Raw genomic sequence first — 14,004 nt, forward strand, 5'->3', positions numbered from 1 at the left:
TGAAAATTAAAATCACAGTGAGATAAGAACTTTACATCTGGGATGGCAACAGTTTTTTTGTTTTTGTTTTTGTTTTTTAATTTAAGGAGGCTGACAACTCCAAATAATAGAATTTAGAACTGGAATTCTAATACAAAAGGTTTGGTAGGTTTTTTTTAACAAAAACAACAAAAAATATATATGTATCTACTCCATGACCAATGGTTCTATTCCTACATGTTTAGAGAAATTAAAATATATGTCCTCAAAAACAGTTGCATATAATTTTCATTTTCATATTTATTCACAATAGTCAAAAACTGGAACTAGTTCAGAAGTAGAATGGATATCCAAACTATGATATAGCCATACAATGGCATACATATCAACAATAAAAAGGAAAAAAAACCTGGTAAACACAACATAGATGAATTCCAAGAACATACTGAGTTAAAGAGGCCAGAAACAGATGACTACATATGATTCCAATTATATGAAGTTGTAGAATAGGCAGACTGGTTTACAGTCACAGAAACCAGTGGTAGGGGTTGACTTGGAAAGGGCAAGAGGAAACTTTCTAGGATGATAAAAAAAAAATTCTGTATTTTGATAGGTGTATTGGTTACATTATTATATATTTTTAAAACTCATTAAACTGTACAGTTTTATGAGTACATCATATTATATATAATATGTAAATTTTTCTCAATTTAAAAAGTAGCCATAATTCTCCATGGAGATCCATGTATCCTCACCCTTTGAAATACCACTTTGCGTCTCCTTCCATGAAGAGGTGTACTCTTGCCCTATCCCTTGAATCTGAGATGGCCTTGTGACTTGCTTTAGCCAGATTAAGTGTGGCAGAAAAGAAAGCATGCCAGTGTTGACCTAGGCCTCAGGAGACTGTACAGTTTTGCTTTCTCTTAAACCCTGTCCAGCCACCATGGAACGATTCCTTGCTAGCTTTCTGGATAATTAGAGTGAAGCAGAGATGAGCTGAGGTTATCCTAGATCAGCCAGCCTCCAGCTAAACCTGCAGCTGATCAAGATACATGAGTGGACCTAACCCATACCAGAAGAATCACTCAGCTGAGATAGATAAATTACTGTTTTATGTCACTAATATTTGGGGAAATTTCTTATGTAGGAAAAGCTAAGGCTTAGAGTCCGGGCTCTATAGTAATAAACTATAGCCCATGGGCCAGATATAGCCCATCACTTATTCTGAACCTTTTATTCAGCATTGGAAAGTGGAACATAAATTAATCTTGGGAGAGGAATACCTTTTATAATCAATACCCAAAGAATTTCTATTAATAAAATACCACAGTTATAGGAATACAGCCTGTCAATAGGTTTTCTAAAGTAGTCTCAAAGTTCACAGGGATGGCAAGTCATATTGCATTTGTACATAGACATTAGGTTAATTCCTCTGTGAACCTTTTAATAAGAGGGAGAAGAAAATGAAATAACTTTGTAACCTAAGTGAGAAAAGGTATCCTCAAATTGCATGAAGATATAAAATGAGATTACTGTACTTTTTTTAAAAATTTTATTTTATTTTTAAACTTTACAATATTGTATTGGTTTTGCCAAACATCGAAATGAATCCGCCACAGGTATACATGTGTTCCCCTTCCTGAACCCTCCTCCCTCCTCCCTCCCCATAGCATCCCTCTGGGTCGTCCTCTATGACCCACCTCCCAGAATATTGGAAATAAAAGCAAAAATAAACCAATGAGACCTAATTAAACTTAAAAGCTTCTGCACAACAAAGGAAACTATAAGCAAGGTGAAAAGACAGCCTTCAGAATGGGAGAAAATAATAGCAAATGAGGCAACTGACAAACAACTAATCTCAAAAATATACAAGCAACTCCTACAGCTCAACTCCAGAAAAATAAATGACCCAATCAAAAAATGGGCCAAAGAACTAAATAGACATTTCTCCAAAGAAGACATACAGATGGCTAACAAACACATGAAAAGATGCTCAACATCACTCATTATCAGAGAAATGCAAATCAAAACCACTATGAGGTACCATTTCACGCCAGTCAGAATGGCTGCGATCCAAAAGTCTACAAGCAATAAATGCTGGAGAGGGTGTGGAGAAAAGGGAATCCTCTTCCACTGTTGGTGGGAATGCAAACTAGTACAGCCACTATGGAGAACAGTGTGGAGATTCCTTAAAAAACTGGAAATAGAACTGCCTTATGATCCAACAATCCCACTGCTGGGCCTACACACTGAGGAAACCAGAAGGGAAAGAGACACGTGTACCCCAGTGTTCATCACAGCACTGTTTATAATAGCCAGGACATGGAAGCAACCTAAATGCCCATCAGCAGATGAATGGATAAGAAAGCTGTGGTACATATACACAATGGAGTATTACTCAGCCATTAAAAAGAATACATTTGAATCAGTTCTAATGAGGTGGATGAAACTGGGGCCTATTATACAGAGTGAAGTAAGCCAGAAAGAAAAACACCAATACAGTATATTAACGCATATATATGGAATTTAGAAAGATGGTAACAAGAACCCTGCGTACGAGACAGCAAAAGAGACACTGATGTATAGAACAGTCTTATGGACTCTGTGGGAGAGGGAGAGGGTGGGAAGATTTGGGAGAATGGCATTGAAACATGTAAAATACCATGTATGAAACGAGTTGCCAGTCCAGGTTCGATGCACGATACTGGATGCTTGGGGCTGGTGCACTGGGACGACCCAGAGGGATGGTATGGGGAGGGAGGAGGGAGGAGGGTTCAGGATGGGGAACACATGTATACCTGTGGCAGATTCATTTTGATATTTGGCAAAACTAATACAATTATGTAAAGTTTAAAAATAAAATTAAAAAAAAAAAGAACAGTCTTATGGACTCTGTGAGAGGGAGAGGATGGGAAGATTTGGGAGAATGGCATTGAAACATGTATAATATCATGTATGAAACGAGTTGCCAGTCCAGGTTCGATGCACGATACTGGATGCTTGGGGCTAGTGCACTGGGACGACCCAGAGGGATGGTATGGGGATGGAGGAGGGAGGAGGGTTCAGGATGGGGAGCACATGTATACCTGTGGCGGATTCATTTTGATATTTGGCAAAACTAATACAATTTTGTAAAGTTTAAAAATAAAATAAAATTAAAAAAAAAAAAGAATTTAACAGGAAAAAAAAAAAAAAAGAAAGAAAGTGGGCACCCTTGTCTTGTTCCTGACTTTAGAGGAAATGCTTTCAATTTTTCACCATTGAGTATAATGTTTGCTGTGGGTTTGTCATATATAGCTTTTATTATGTTGAGGTATGTTCCTTCTATTCCTGCTTTCTGGAGAGTTTTTATCATAAATGGATGTTGAATTTTGTCAAAGGCTTTCTCTGCATCTATTGAGATAATCATATGGTTTTTATTTTTCAATTTGTTAATGTGGTGTATTACATTGATTGATTTGCGGATATTGAAGAATCCTTGCATCCCTGGGATAAAGCCCACTTGGTCATGGTGTATGATCTTTTTAATGTGTTGTTGGATTCTGGTTGCTAAAATTTTGTTAAGGATTTTTACATCTATATTCATCAGTGATATTGGCCTGTAGTTTTCTTTTTTTGTGGGATCTTTGTCAGGTTTTGGTATTAAGGTGATGGTGGCCTCATAGAATGAGTTTGGAATTTTACCATCCTCTGCAATTTTCTGGAAGAGTTTGAGTAGGATAGGTGTTAGCTCTTCTCTAAATTTTTGGTAGAATTCAGCTGTGAAGCCGTCTAGACCTGGGATTTTGTTTGCTGGAAGATTTTTGATTACAGTTTCAATTTCCGTGCTTGTGATGGGTCTGTTAAAATTTTCTATTTCTTCCTGGTCCAGTTTTGGAAAGTTGTACTTTTCTAAGAATTTGTCCATTTCTTCCAAGTTGTCCATTTTATCGGCATATAATTGTTGATAGTAGTCTCTTATGATCCTTTGTATTTCTGTGTTGTCTGTTGTGATCTCTCCATTTTCATTTCTAATTTTATTGATTTGATTTTTCTCCCTTTGTTTCTTGATGAGTCTGGCTAATGGTTTGTCAATTTTGTTTATCCTTTCAAAGAACCAGCTTTTGGCTTTGTTGATTTTTGCTATGGTCTCTTTTGTTTCTTTTGCATTTATTTCTGCCCTAATTTTTAAGATTTCTTTCCTTCTACTAACCCTGGGGTTCTTCATTTCTTCCTTTTCTAGTTGCTTTAGGTGTAGAGTTAGGTTATTTATTTGACTTTTTTCTCGTTTCTTGAGGTATGCCTGTATTGCTATGAACTTTCCCCTTAGGACTGCTTTTACAGTGTCCCACAGGTTTTGGGTTGTTGTGTTTTCATTTTCATTTGTTTCTATGCAAATTTTGATTTCTTTTTTGATTTCTTCTGTGATTTGTTGGTTATTCAGCAGCGTGTTGTTCAGCCTCCATATGTTGGAATTTTTAATAGTTTTTGTCCTGTAATTGAGATCTAATCTTACTGCATTGTGGTCAGAAAAGATGCTTGGAATGATTTCAATTTTTTTTGAATTTACCCAGCCTAGATTTATGGCCCAGGATGTGATCTATCCTGGAGAAGGTTCCATGTGCGCTTGAGAAAAAGGTGAAATTCATTGTTTTGGGATGAAATGTCCTATAGATATCAATTAGGTCTAACTGGTCTATTGTATCGTTTAAAGTTTGTGTTTCCTTGTTTAGTTGATCTATCCATAGGTGTGAGTGGGGTATTAAAGTCTCCCATTATTATTGTGTTATTGTTAATTTCTCCTTTCATACTTGTTAGCATTTGTCTTACATATTGCGGTGCTCCCGTGTTGGGTGCATATATATTTATAATTGTTATATCTTCTTGGATTGATCCTTTGATCATTATGTAGTGACCGTCTTTGTCTCTTTTCACAGCCTTTGTTTTAAAGTCTATTTTATCTGATATGAGTATTGCTACTCCTGCTTTCTTTTGGTCCCTATTTGCATGGAAAATGTTTTTCCAGCCCTTCACTTTCAGTCTGTATGTGTCCCCTGTTTTGAGGTGGGTCTCTTGTAGACAGCATATGTAGGGGTCTTGTTTTTGTATCCACTCAGCCAGTCTTTGTCTTTTGGTTGGGACATTCAACCCATTTACGTTTAAGGTAATTATTGATAAGTATGATCCCGTTGCCATTTACTTTATTGTTTTGGGTTTGAATTTATACACCGTTTTTGTGTTTCCTGTCTAGAGAATATCCTTTAGTGTTTGTTGGAGAGCTGGTTTGATGGTGCTGAATTCTCTCAGCTTTTGCTTGTCCGTAAAGCTTTTGATTTCTCCTTCATATTTGAATGAGATCCTTGCTGGGTACAATAATCTGGGCTGTAGGTTATTTTCTTTCATCACTTTAAGTATGTCTTGCTATTCCCTCCTGGCTTGAAGAGTTTCTGTTGAAAGATCAGCTGTTATCCTTATGGGAATTCCCTTGTGTGTTATTTGTTGTTTTTCCCTTGCTGCTTTTAATATTTGTTCTTTGTGTTTGATCTTTGTTAATTTGATTAATATGTGTCTTGGGGTGTTTCGCCTTGGGTTTATCCTGTTTGGGACTCTCTGGGTTTCTCGGACTTGAGTGATTATTTCCTTCCCCATTTTAGGGAAGTTTTCAACTATTATCTCCTCAAGTATTTTCTCATGGTCTTTCTTTTTGTCTTCTTCTTCTGGGACCCCTATGATTTGGATGTTGTAGCGTTTAATATTGTCCTGGAGGTCTCTGAGATTGTCCTCATTTCTTTTAATTCGTTTTTCTTTCTTCCTTTCTGATTCATTTATTTCTACCATTCTATCTTCTAATTCACTAATCCTATCTTCTGCCTCTGTTATTCTACTATTTGTTGCCTCCAGAGTGTTTTTGATTTCATTTATTGCATTATTCATTATATATTGGCTCTTTTTTATTTCTTCTATGTCCTTGTTAAATCTTTCTTGCATCTTCTCAATCCTTGTCTCCAGGCTATTTATCTGTGATTCCATTTTGATTTCAAGATTTTGGATCAATTTCACTATCATTATTCGGAATTCTTTATCAGGTAGATTCCCTATCTCTTCCTCTTTTGTTTGGTTTGGTGGGCATTTATCCTGTTCCTTTATCTGCTGGGTATTCCTCTGTCTCTTCATCTTGTTTAAATTGCTGAGTTTGGGGTGTCCTTTCTGTATTCTGGCAGTTTGTGGAGTTCTCTTTATTGTGGCGTTTCCTCACTGTGTGTGGGTTTGCACAGGTGGCTTGTCAAGGTTTCTTGGTTAGGGAAGCTTGTGTAGGTGTTCTGGTGGGTGGAGCTGGATTTCTTCTCTCTGGAGTGCAGTGAAGTGTCCAGTAATGAGTTATGAGATGTCTGTGGTTTTGGGGTGACTTTGGGCTGCCTGTATCTTGGAGCTCGGGGCTGTGTTCCTGTGTTGCTGGAGAATTTGCTTGGTATGTCTTGCCCTGGAACTTGTTGGCCCTTGTGTGGTGCTTGGTTTCAGTGTAGGTATGGAGGCGTTTGATGAGCTCCTGTCAATTAATGATCCCTGGAGTCAGGAGTTCCCTGGAGTCAGGGTTTGGACTTAAGCCTCCTGCTTCCAGTTATTGGTCTTATTTTTACAGTAGTTTCAAAACTTCTCCTTCTATACAGCATCATTAATAAAACATCTACGTTAAAGATGAAAAGTTTCTCCACCATGAGGGTCACCCAGAGAGGTTCACAGCGTTACATGGAGAAGAGAAAAGGGAGGAGGGAATTAGAGGTGACCCGAATGAGATGAGGTGGAATCAATAGAGGAGAGAGTGGGTTAGCCAGTATTCACTTCCTTATGTGCACTCCACAACTGGACCACTCAGAGATGTTCATGGAGTTAAACAGAGAAGAGAAGAAGGAGGAAGGAGACAGAGGTGGCCAGGAGGATAAAAGGGGGAAATGAAAAGGAGGGAGACAGATGCAGCCAGTAATCAATTCCCTAAGTGTTCTCCACCGTCTGGAACACACAGAAATTCACCGAGTTGGGTAGAGTAGAGAGGGGTTAGGGAGGAGACACAGGTGACCCGGTGGAGAAAAAGCAGAGTCCAAAGGGAGAGAGAGCAGTCAAGCCAGTAATATCACTCCCTAGTGAAAAATGGGTACTGAAGATTGGGTTCTTAAAGGTACAAAATTGGTAACAAATACATAAAAGCCAAATTTAAAAATCTAGAGTAGAGTTTGGAGTTTCAAAAATACAATGTTAAAGAAAAGAAGAAGGAAAAGAAAGAAAAAACAAAAACAAAGTCACAAAAATTATAAAGAAAATTATAGGTACAAAATTGATAACAAATACCAAAAAGCGTATGTTAAAAATCTAGAGTAGAGTTTGGAATTTCAAAAATACAATGTTAAAAAAAAAAAGAATAAGAAAAAGAAAAAAAAAAAAAACAAAGTCGCAAAAATTACAAAGAAAATATAGGTACAAAATTGATAACAAATACCAAAAAGCATAAATTAAAAATCTAGAGTAGAGTTTGGAATTTTAGATATACAATGTTATATAAAAGAAGAAGAGAAAGAAAGAGAAAAAAAAGTCACAAAAATTATATATATATATAAAAAAATATATATATATATATAGGTACAAAATTGATAACAAATACCAAAAAGCTAAAATTAAAAATCTAGAGTAGAGATTGGAATTTCAAAAATACAATGTTAAAGAAAAGGAGAAGAAGAAAAAAAAAACAAGGTCACAAAAATTATAAAAAATATATATATGAAGTTTGCCTTAAAAAAAATAGGGTCTTTTTTTTTTTTTTGCAAAGTAATAGGTTATAAAAGTGAAAATTAAAGGAATAATAGAGGACTTAATTTTTTTTTAATTAAAAAAAAAAGAATGATCGTAAAAATAGTAAAAATATATCTAGGACTTTCTCTGGTTTTGTTGTGAGTATTGTGGGGTCAGTTCATTTTCAGCTGGTTCCTTGGACCGACTTACATTTCTCAAGATCTATAAGCCCCTTCCTATGTAGTCGGTACTAACCACAGGGTTTTAATCTATCGCCTGTAGCTTCCAAGGCTTTTCCCTCTGTTATAGCTTCTTCTGTTTGCTGGTCTCTTCAGTGTCTGGTTTCCGCCCTGACACAAAGGGGATGGTGGTGGACACTTATTATTTTTTTTTAGGCTCACTTGTTCATTCGCGCTGTGGGGAGGGAGGGAGGGATGCTGCAAACAAATAACACTGGCGTGTGCTGGCAGTGCCTCAGCCACACTGGGTCTGCCCCCGCTCACGGCGCGTGTAGCCTCCCTGCCCACACTGCTCAGGCTCTAGGTTGCTCCCCCGGGAACCATCCGTGGCCAGCCCTGGGCTGCTTGCACCTCCTGGGTCCAAGTCGCTCAGGTTCAGGCACTCGGGAAGTCCTCAGAGGCGCAGACTCGCTTGGGCCTGCGTTTTGTGCCCTTCCCAGGTCCGAGTAGCTCAGGTGATGAGGTGTTTGGCGAGCACAATTGTTGCGACTTATCGCCTCCCCGCCACTCGGTTATCTGGGTGTACAACTGGAGCACCTTCTCAGGCGGATGTTGACCGTCCAGAGCCCCAAGAAGTCTAAGTTAGCAAAGAAGCCTGCTTACAGTTTTATAGATAGTGTCTCTCTGGGGCTGCGATTGCCCCCTTCTGGCTCTGGCTGCCTGTCACCAGAGGGGGATGGTCTGCAGCCGGCTATCTCTGTTCAGTCCTTTGTTTTGTGCGCGGGCCTGGCAGTGTCTTAGGTTAAGGCTGGCTTTTCACGTGGTAGATATCCCACAGTCTGGTTTGCTAGCCCAAATTATTTCGCTCAGATAGCACTCGGGGTATTCAGGCCAGATCCTTACTCTAAGCGATGCAGCCTGCGCTGCGCCTCCCTGCCCAGCCCCCGCTTGCTAGTGGAGTGTGCAGGCATCTGCGCTGCTTCTCCACTGGGGGAGTTACCGTAGGGCTCGCAATCTGTGGGTTTTAATTGTTTATTTATTTTTCCTCCCTGTTATGTTGCCCTCTGTGCTTCCAAGGCTCGGCACAGATTCGGCAGTGAGAAGGTTTCCTGGTGTTTGGAAACTTCTCTCTCTTTAAGACTCCCTTCCCGGGACGGAAGTCCGTCCCTCCCTCTTTTGTCTCTTTTTTTGTCTTTTATATTTTTTCCTACCTCCTTTCGAAGACTTGGGTTGCTTTTCTGGGTGCCTGATGTTCTCTGCCGGCATTCAGAAGTTGTTTTGTGGAATTTACTCTGCGTTTAAATGTTCTTTTGATGAATTTGTGGGGGAGAAAGTGTTCTCCCCATCCTACTCCTCCGCCATCTTAGCTCCTCCTGAGATTACCGTACTTTTTAAAGGTCAGACTATACAGCTTTTTGTATCAAGATGGTTAAAAAAAAAAAAAGTAAATAGCTAAAATTCCCTGAAATTTCAAAACAGGTGCTGTATTATCAGTTCATTGTTAATTTTGGTTTGAGTTGATTGTTTTCAACTAATGAGTCTCACTTCTAAATTTTAATTTGCTTTATTGTTATCAGTTGTATTGTGTGTTATTAACCCTACAAAGTACACTGTTGAATGTTTGCATTGATATTCTGCTCTGTGCTTTTTCTGTAGCTAGACTTGACCCTTATTCATCATGTCAAATACACTTCTGCTGCTAAAGCAGTTGTACATAAAACACCAAAAACGTGTTTGTCCAGCAACACTTGTTTCTCATCACCAAGTTCTTTTGTTTGTTTCAGCAAATGTATTTGGGATCGCAGAGGCTGGCTCCCTCTACTGGAGCATTTCTATTCCCAGAGTGAAGCACAGTCTGACACAGAGCATCCAATAATACGTAGAATAAGTAGAATGAGTCACCAAATTCTTGTCCACTAAAAAGTGGGAACAACAAGGGGTGCTTGGACCGTGAAGTCATTTTTTCCCAACCAGATAGATCATGGTCAAAAATCTGGTGCTAAAGATAATGAAGAGTAGGAAAGCTGGTATAGGTAAAGGAAAAAGTGTGGCTCCAAGGATAGCCTTTCAATGGGGAGACAAAAGAAACTTGAACCATGCATGCAAGCTTAGGGGGCAACCATTAGGAAGCAAAAGACTGAAGATGCAGGGAAAGGGAGAATAAAAAGGTGAAGTAAGTTTCCCAAAGATAGGTTAGAGAGGCATCAAGCACCCAGGAGAAATAGAATCTTCAGTGTTAAATCTGTGGTGGCACAAAATAATCGTGAACTATATAATGACTTAGAACCAAGGTGCAAACTGGAGTCGGAAATGGCCACCCAGTTCAGTATTCTTGCCTGGAAAATCCCGTGGACAGAGGAGACTGGTAGGCTACAGTCCATGGGTTTCACAAAAAGTCAGACATGACAGAGTGACTGAGCACAGGGTGCAAATAAAATGTTAGGGGTTTTGTTAAAGTGTGACCATGACAGGGTGCAAATAAAATGTTAGGGGTTTTGTTAAAGTGTGACCATGCTCATTATTACTTTCAATGATAATCCAGCTTTGCTGGATTTGAGCCTAGATCTACCAATGAATAATTTGAAAATATACAATAAAATCTTACTGCTTTATTTGGAAGTCATATTCAAATAATGGTTTTTCTCCAGATTGGACCCCTTCAAATCCTGAGCCAATGTACATCCCCACGGGCCTGGAGATGGAACCCCTTTATGCAAACTCCAAGGAAAAAACTGTGGTTTATCTAGCCGAAGATGGTGAGTACATAATGAGGCATGTTGCGATAAAATATAATAATTTGGTGTCTGGGCTAATCTATTAGTTGTATTTGTTCTACTGTTTATAGTGGAAATTGCCAATTACCAGGAAATCCCTGACTCCATAACCATGTTTGGTTAATATTGATCCAGATGTTGATTCAGTGCTAATTGTATTCTTGAAGGTGCATACTGCAGTTTATGCACAGTTATTTTAAAATGAAGCTTCATGCTGACCATGAGAATGAAGTTTCATTGAGATGGAATTAAACTTTGCATCAGTTTTCAAAGATATATCCAGTAGAGTGCTCTGTACCTGTCTGTCTATAGGTCACGTTCATGCAGTCTTTCAAATGGTTTATTTTCATTTCATGCCAGTTTGATGCATCTCTTGGGATTGCCAAAAAAAAATCCCACATCACAAATATTATCCAAGATTATATCTCAGGAAAGTGTTCTTGACACTCAGGATTAATAATTGGCATCAAGTGTACTAATAATCAAACATAGAAGTCTCAACCTGTATTCTAAACTGCTGCTTCTGAAACCCTAATGTCAGGAAGTGTGGGACTCCTGTACAGTTTCACCATTACATTTGTATATCTTAAGAGTATATATTAAAGATAACTTGCAGGGAACATGTATTTTATTTAAAGAGCTGGCAAAATAGAGGCATTCACAGGGATTGCTTCCTATATAGTAAGCAATTACAGAAATCATATATTCATGCATTTTTAAATAACTGTGGTGAGAAAAGCACCTCTGATTTTTTTCAATTTGATTTCAAATATTTACCCAGATGACCTACCTTTTAACTTCTACACATAACTTAAATGAGATATAAAATTAAAGTAGCTGAGGTGAGTCAGTCAAGGTCTTGTCAGGAATTGGATGGCAAACGTAATTTAAGAAATTTTAATGAAAAGATATCTTATAAAAGGGTGGACAGAATCAAGAGAGAGTAATAAGGGATGGTGAGACAACACTGAGTTGTCAACAGAACAGAACCATTGTTTCTCCTCGGCATGAAAGGGTAAGAGATCAGACTGGTGTTGAGACCTGTAGCTGTAGGAGGAGGAAGTCCCCAAACAACTGGGCATAAAGAATTTGGGGTTCACATTTTTTTATTTAAAGATATTGTTCCATTATCTCATGAATCTGTTCTCTTTAAGAAAAAGTCAGACATAATTTATATCATTGTTCCACATTATGTATGCTGTGTCTTCTGTCTATGATCTGCCTAGATTTGTTTATCTATTTATCCTGCTTGGAGTTTGCTGAACATCTTGGATCCATAGTTTAATAGTTCTGTCTATCTAAATTTGAGAAATTTTCAACCATTATTTCTTCACGTAATTTCTCCATGATACTCTTTCTCTTCTGTCCTTTGGAATTTCAAGTATACATGTGGTAGATTTCTAGTTATGTCTCACATTCACTGGATCTTTGTTCTTTTTTATAATCTCTGGTCTTGAGTTTGGATAATTGTATTCATTTGTTTGTAAGTTCACTGAGTCTTTTTTTTTTTTTTTTTGCAATATTCAATTTCTCTTAAGCCCATCTGGTAAATCTTTCATTTCTGTTATTGTACTTTTTATTTTTAGAATTTTCATTTCATTCTTTTTATAGTTTCCTTTTTTATTAGTTGATCTGTTTATTCATTATCTTTTCCTTTTAACATAAATTCAGAGTCCTTCTCTGTTAATCGTACCATCTGAGTTATCTTGGTGTCTGTTAAATATATAAATATTTATTGGATCACATTTCCTCATTCTTTGTATGCTTCATAATTTTATTTTTTATCACATGTGGGAAATTGTGAAAGACATGTTTTGGAGTTTTCTTTTTTTTAATTGCATTGAATTTTTTTTCTGGAAGGCAGCTAAATTCCTGACAAATCATTTTGCTTCTTTTAGAATTGGTTTACTTTCTTTATAAAACAGATCTGTTTTTATTTTGTCATTCATTCTAGGTCATGACCCTTCTCCTAAATGTGGTTTTTATGCCTAATATTCAACCTTTCTAGAGTCACAGTTAAATGCCTGCAGTGCTCAGTGAAGCCTTTCTATTCTGGCTAAGTTGGAATTTCAATATATCCCAGAATGTTTATCCTCTGCTATCTCAGGAGCACTCTGTCCTGTCTTCCTTAACCTTACCCTGTGCTTGTACAGCCAGGTCTTCAGCCAGGCAACCACCATGTAGACACTGAAGCCCCACCCCCATGTAGCTTTCTTCTTCTACTACATAGGGTGCTAATTTCAGCAGCCCCAGGCAACAGTTGTGCCTCCTCAGCTCAACAAGACTGTTATGCTGTCCTTACGTGACATCTTTCTAAGAGGTAAAAAGTACTCCCAAGAAGAAATCTAAAGTTAAAACATGAGCTTATTTCATGTTTTTATCTTTTTTCAAGAACTTTATGTAGTTCTAATCTTTGTGTTGTCTGAATGCATGGAAATGGTTAATTCGTATGTGTTTGTTTTTTTTTTTTTGTCCAGTTTTATAGTCATTTACAGTGAAAAGATAGTTTCAGGAACAATTACTTCATTATAACCAGAAGTAGAATTCATGTATTTCTACTGTGAGAAATACATGAATTTATTTTAGGCATGGCTTTTCTAATCTAAATACTCAGACTTTCTTATTCCAACATAAACCTATATGTTAGTGTCATATTAAAATTTATAACCCTTAGTGACACTTCAGTTATACTGTAGCTCCAAACTCTGTGCAGAATAGCCTATAGACTTTAGATCTGGCTTGAACATCTTTATGGTCTCTCATCAGCCTACAAAGAGCCGTGTTTTGTGTATTCCCGAGTTGGGGGCAACCGGACACCCTTGAAGCAGCCTGTGGATAACTGTGATGATACTTTGATGTTTGAAGCAAGGTTTGAGAGTGGTAATCTACAGAAGGTAGTCAAAGTGTAGGTTTTAATTATTTTTATTTGAGGAGCTAGACTATCAACTATTTCCTGTATTAGGTACAATAGTTTTAGTATCCATTGCTGAACTATAATTTCTTGAAGTATAGATGCTAATTAGAGATTATCATAAGAGGGTAAGTATGGAAGATTCTGGATTCAAACAATTTTGAGAGCTATGAATTAAAGTTAAGCAGGTTTCTGTAGTGTACATTTTCAGTATGCCTGTATGAACTGTTAAACACACACGAACACTGCTTCTCCAACTTTTTAATGGAATAGGTCTTCAGATGAGTGTTCTGTAAAACATGCTTGGGAATATGCATACAATTCAAGGATATTCTTTTTTTTTAATTTTATGAAAAATTTTAAACATACACTAAAATACAGAGCATAATACAGTTCTACA

At 37.5% G+C, this 14,004-nt stretch overlaps 1 protein-coding gene across 1 annotated transcript in view; it reads left to right on the plus strand.

The window, feature by feature from the left end:
• Positions 1-14,004, plus strand: part of AGBL3 (AGBL carboxypeptidase 3) — a 113,406-nt gene that overhangs the window by 32,998 nt on the left and 66,404 nt on the right. The window contains exons 5-6 of the mRNA XM_055590982.1: positions 10,568-10,675; positions 13,460-13,598. Coding sequence (XP_055446957.1) covers positions 10,568-10,675; positions 13,460-13,598 — 247 coding nt within the window. The remainder of the gene's footprint in view (positions 1-10,567; positions 10,676-13,459; positions 13,599-14,004) is intronic.

This window comes from Bubalus kerabau, chromosome 8 (assembly GCF_029407905.1).
Source record: "Bubalus kerabau isolate K-KA32 ecotype Philippines breed swamp buffalo chromosome 8, PCC_UOA_SB_1v2, whole genome shotgun sequence".
Classification (NCBI taxonomy): Eukaryota; Metazoa; Chordata; class Mammalia; order Artiodactyla; family Bovidae; genus Bubalus; species Bubalus kerabau.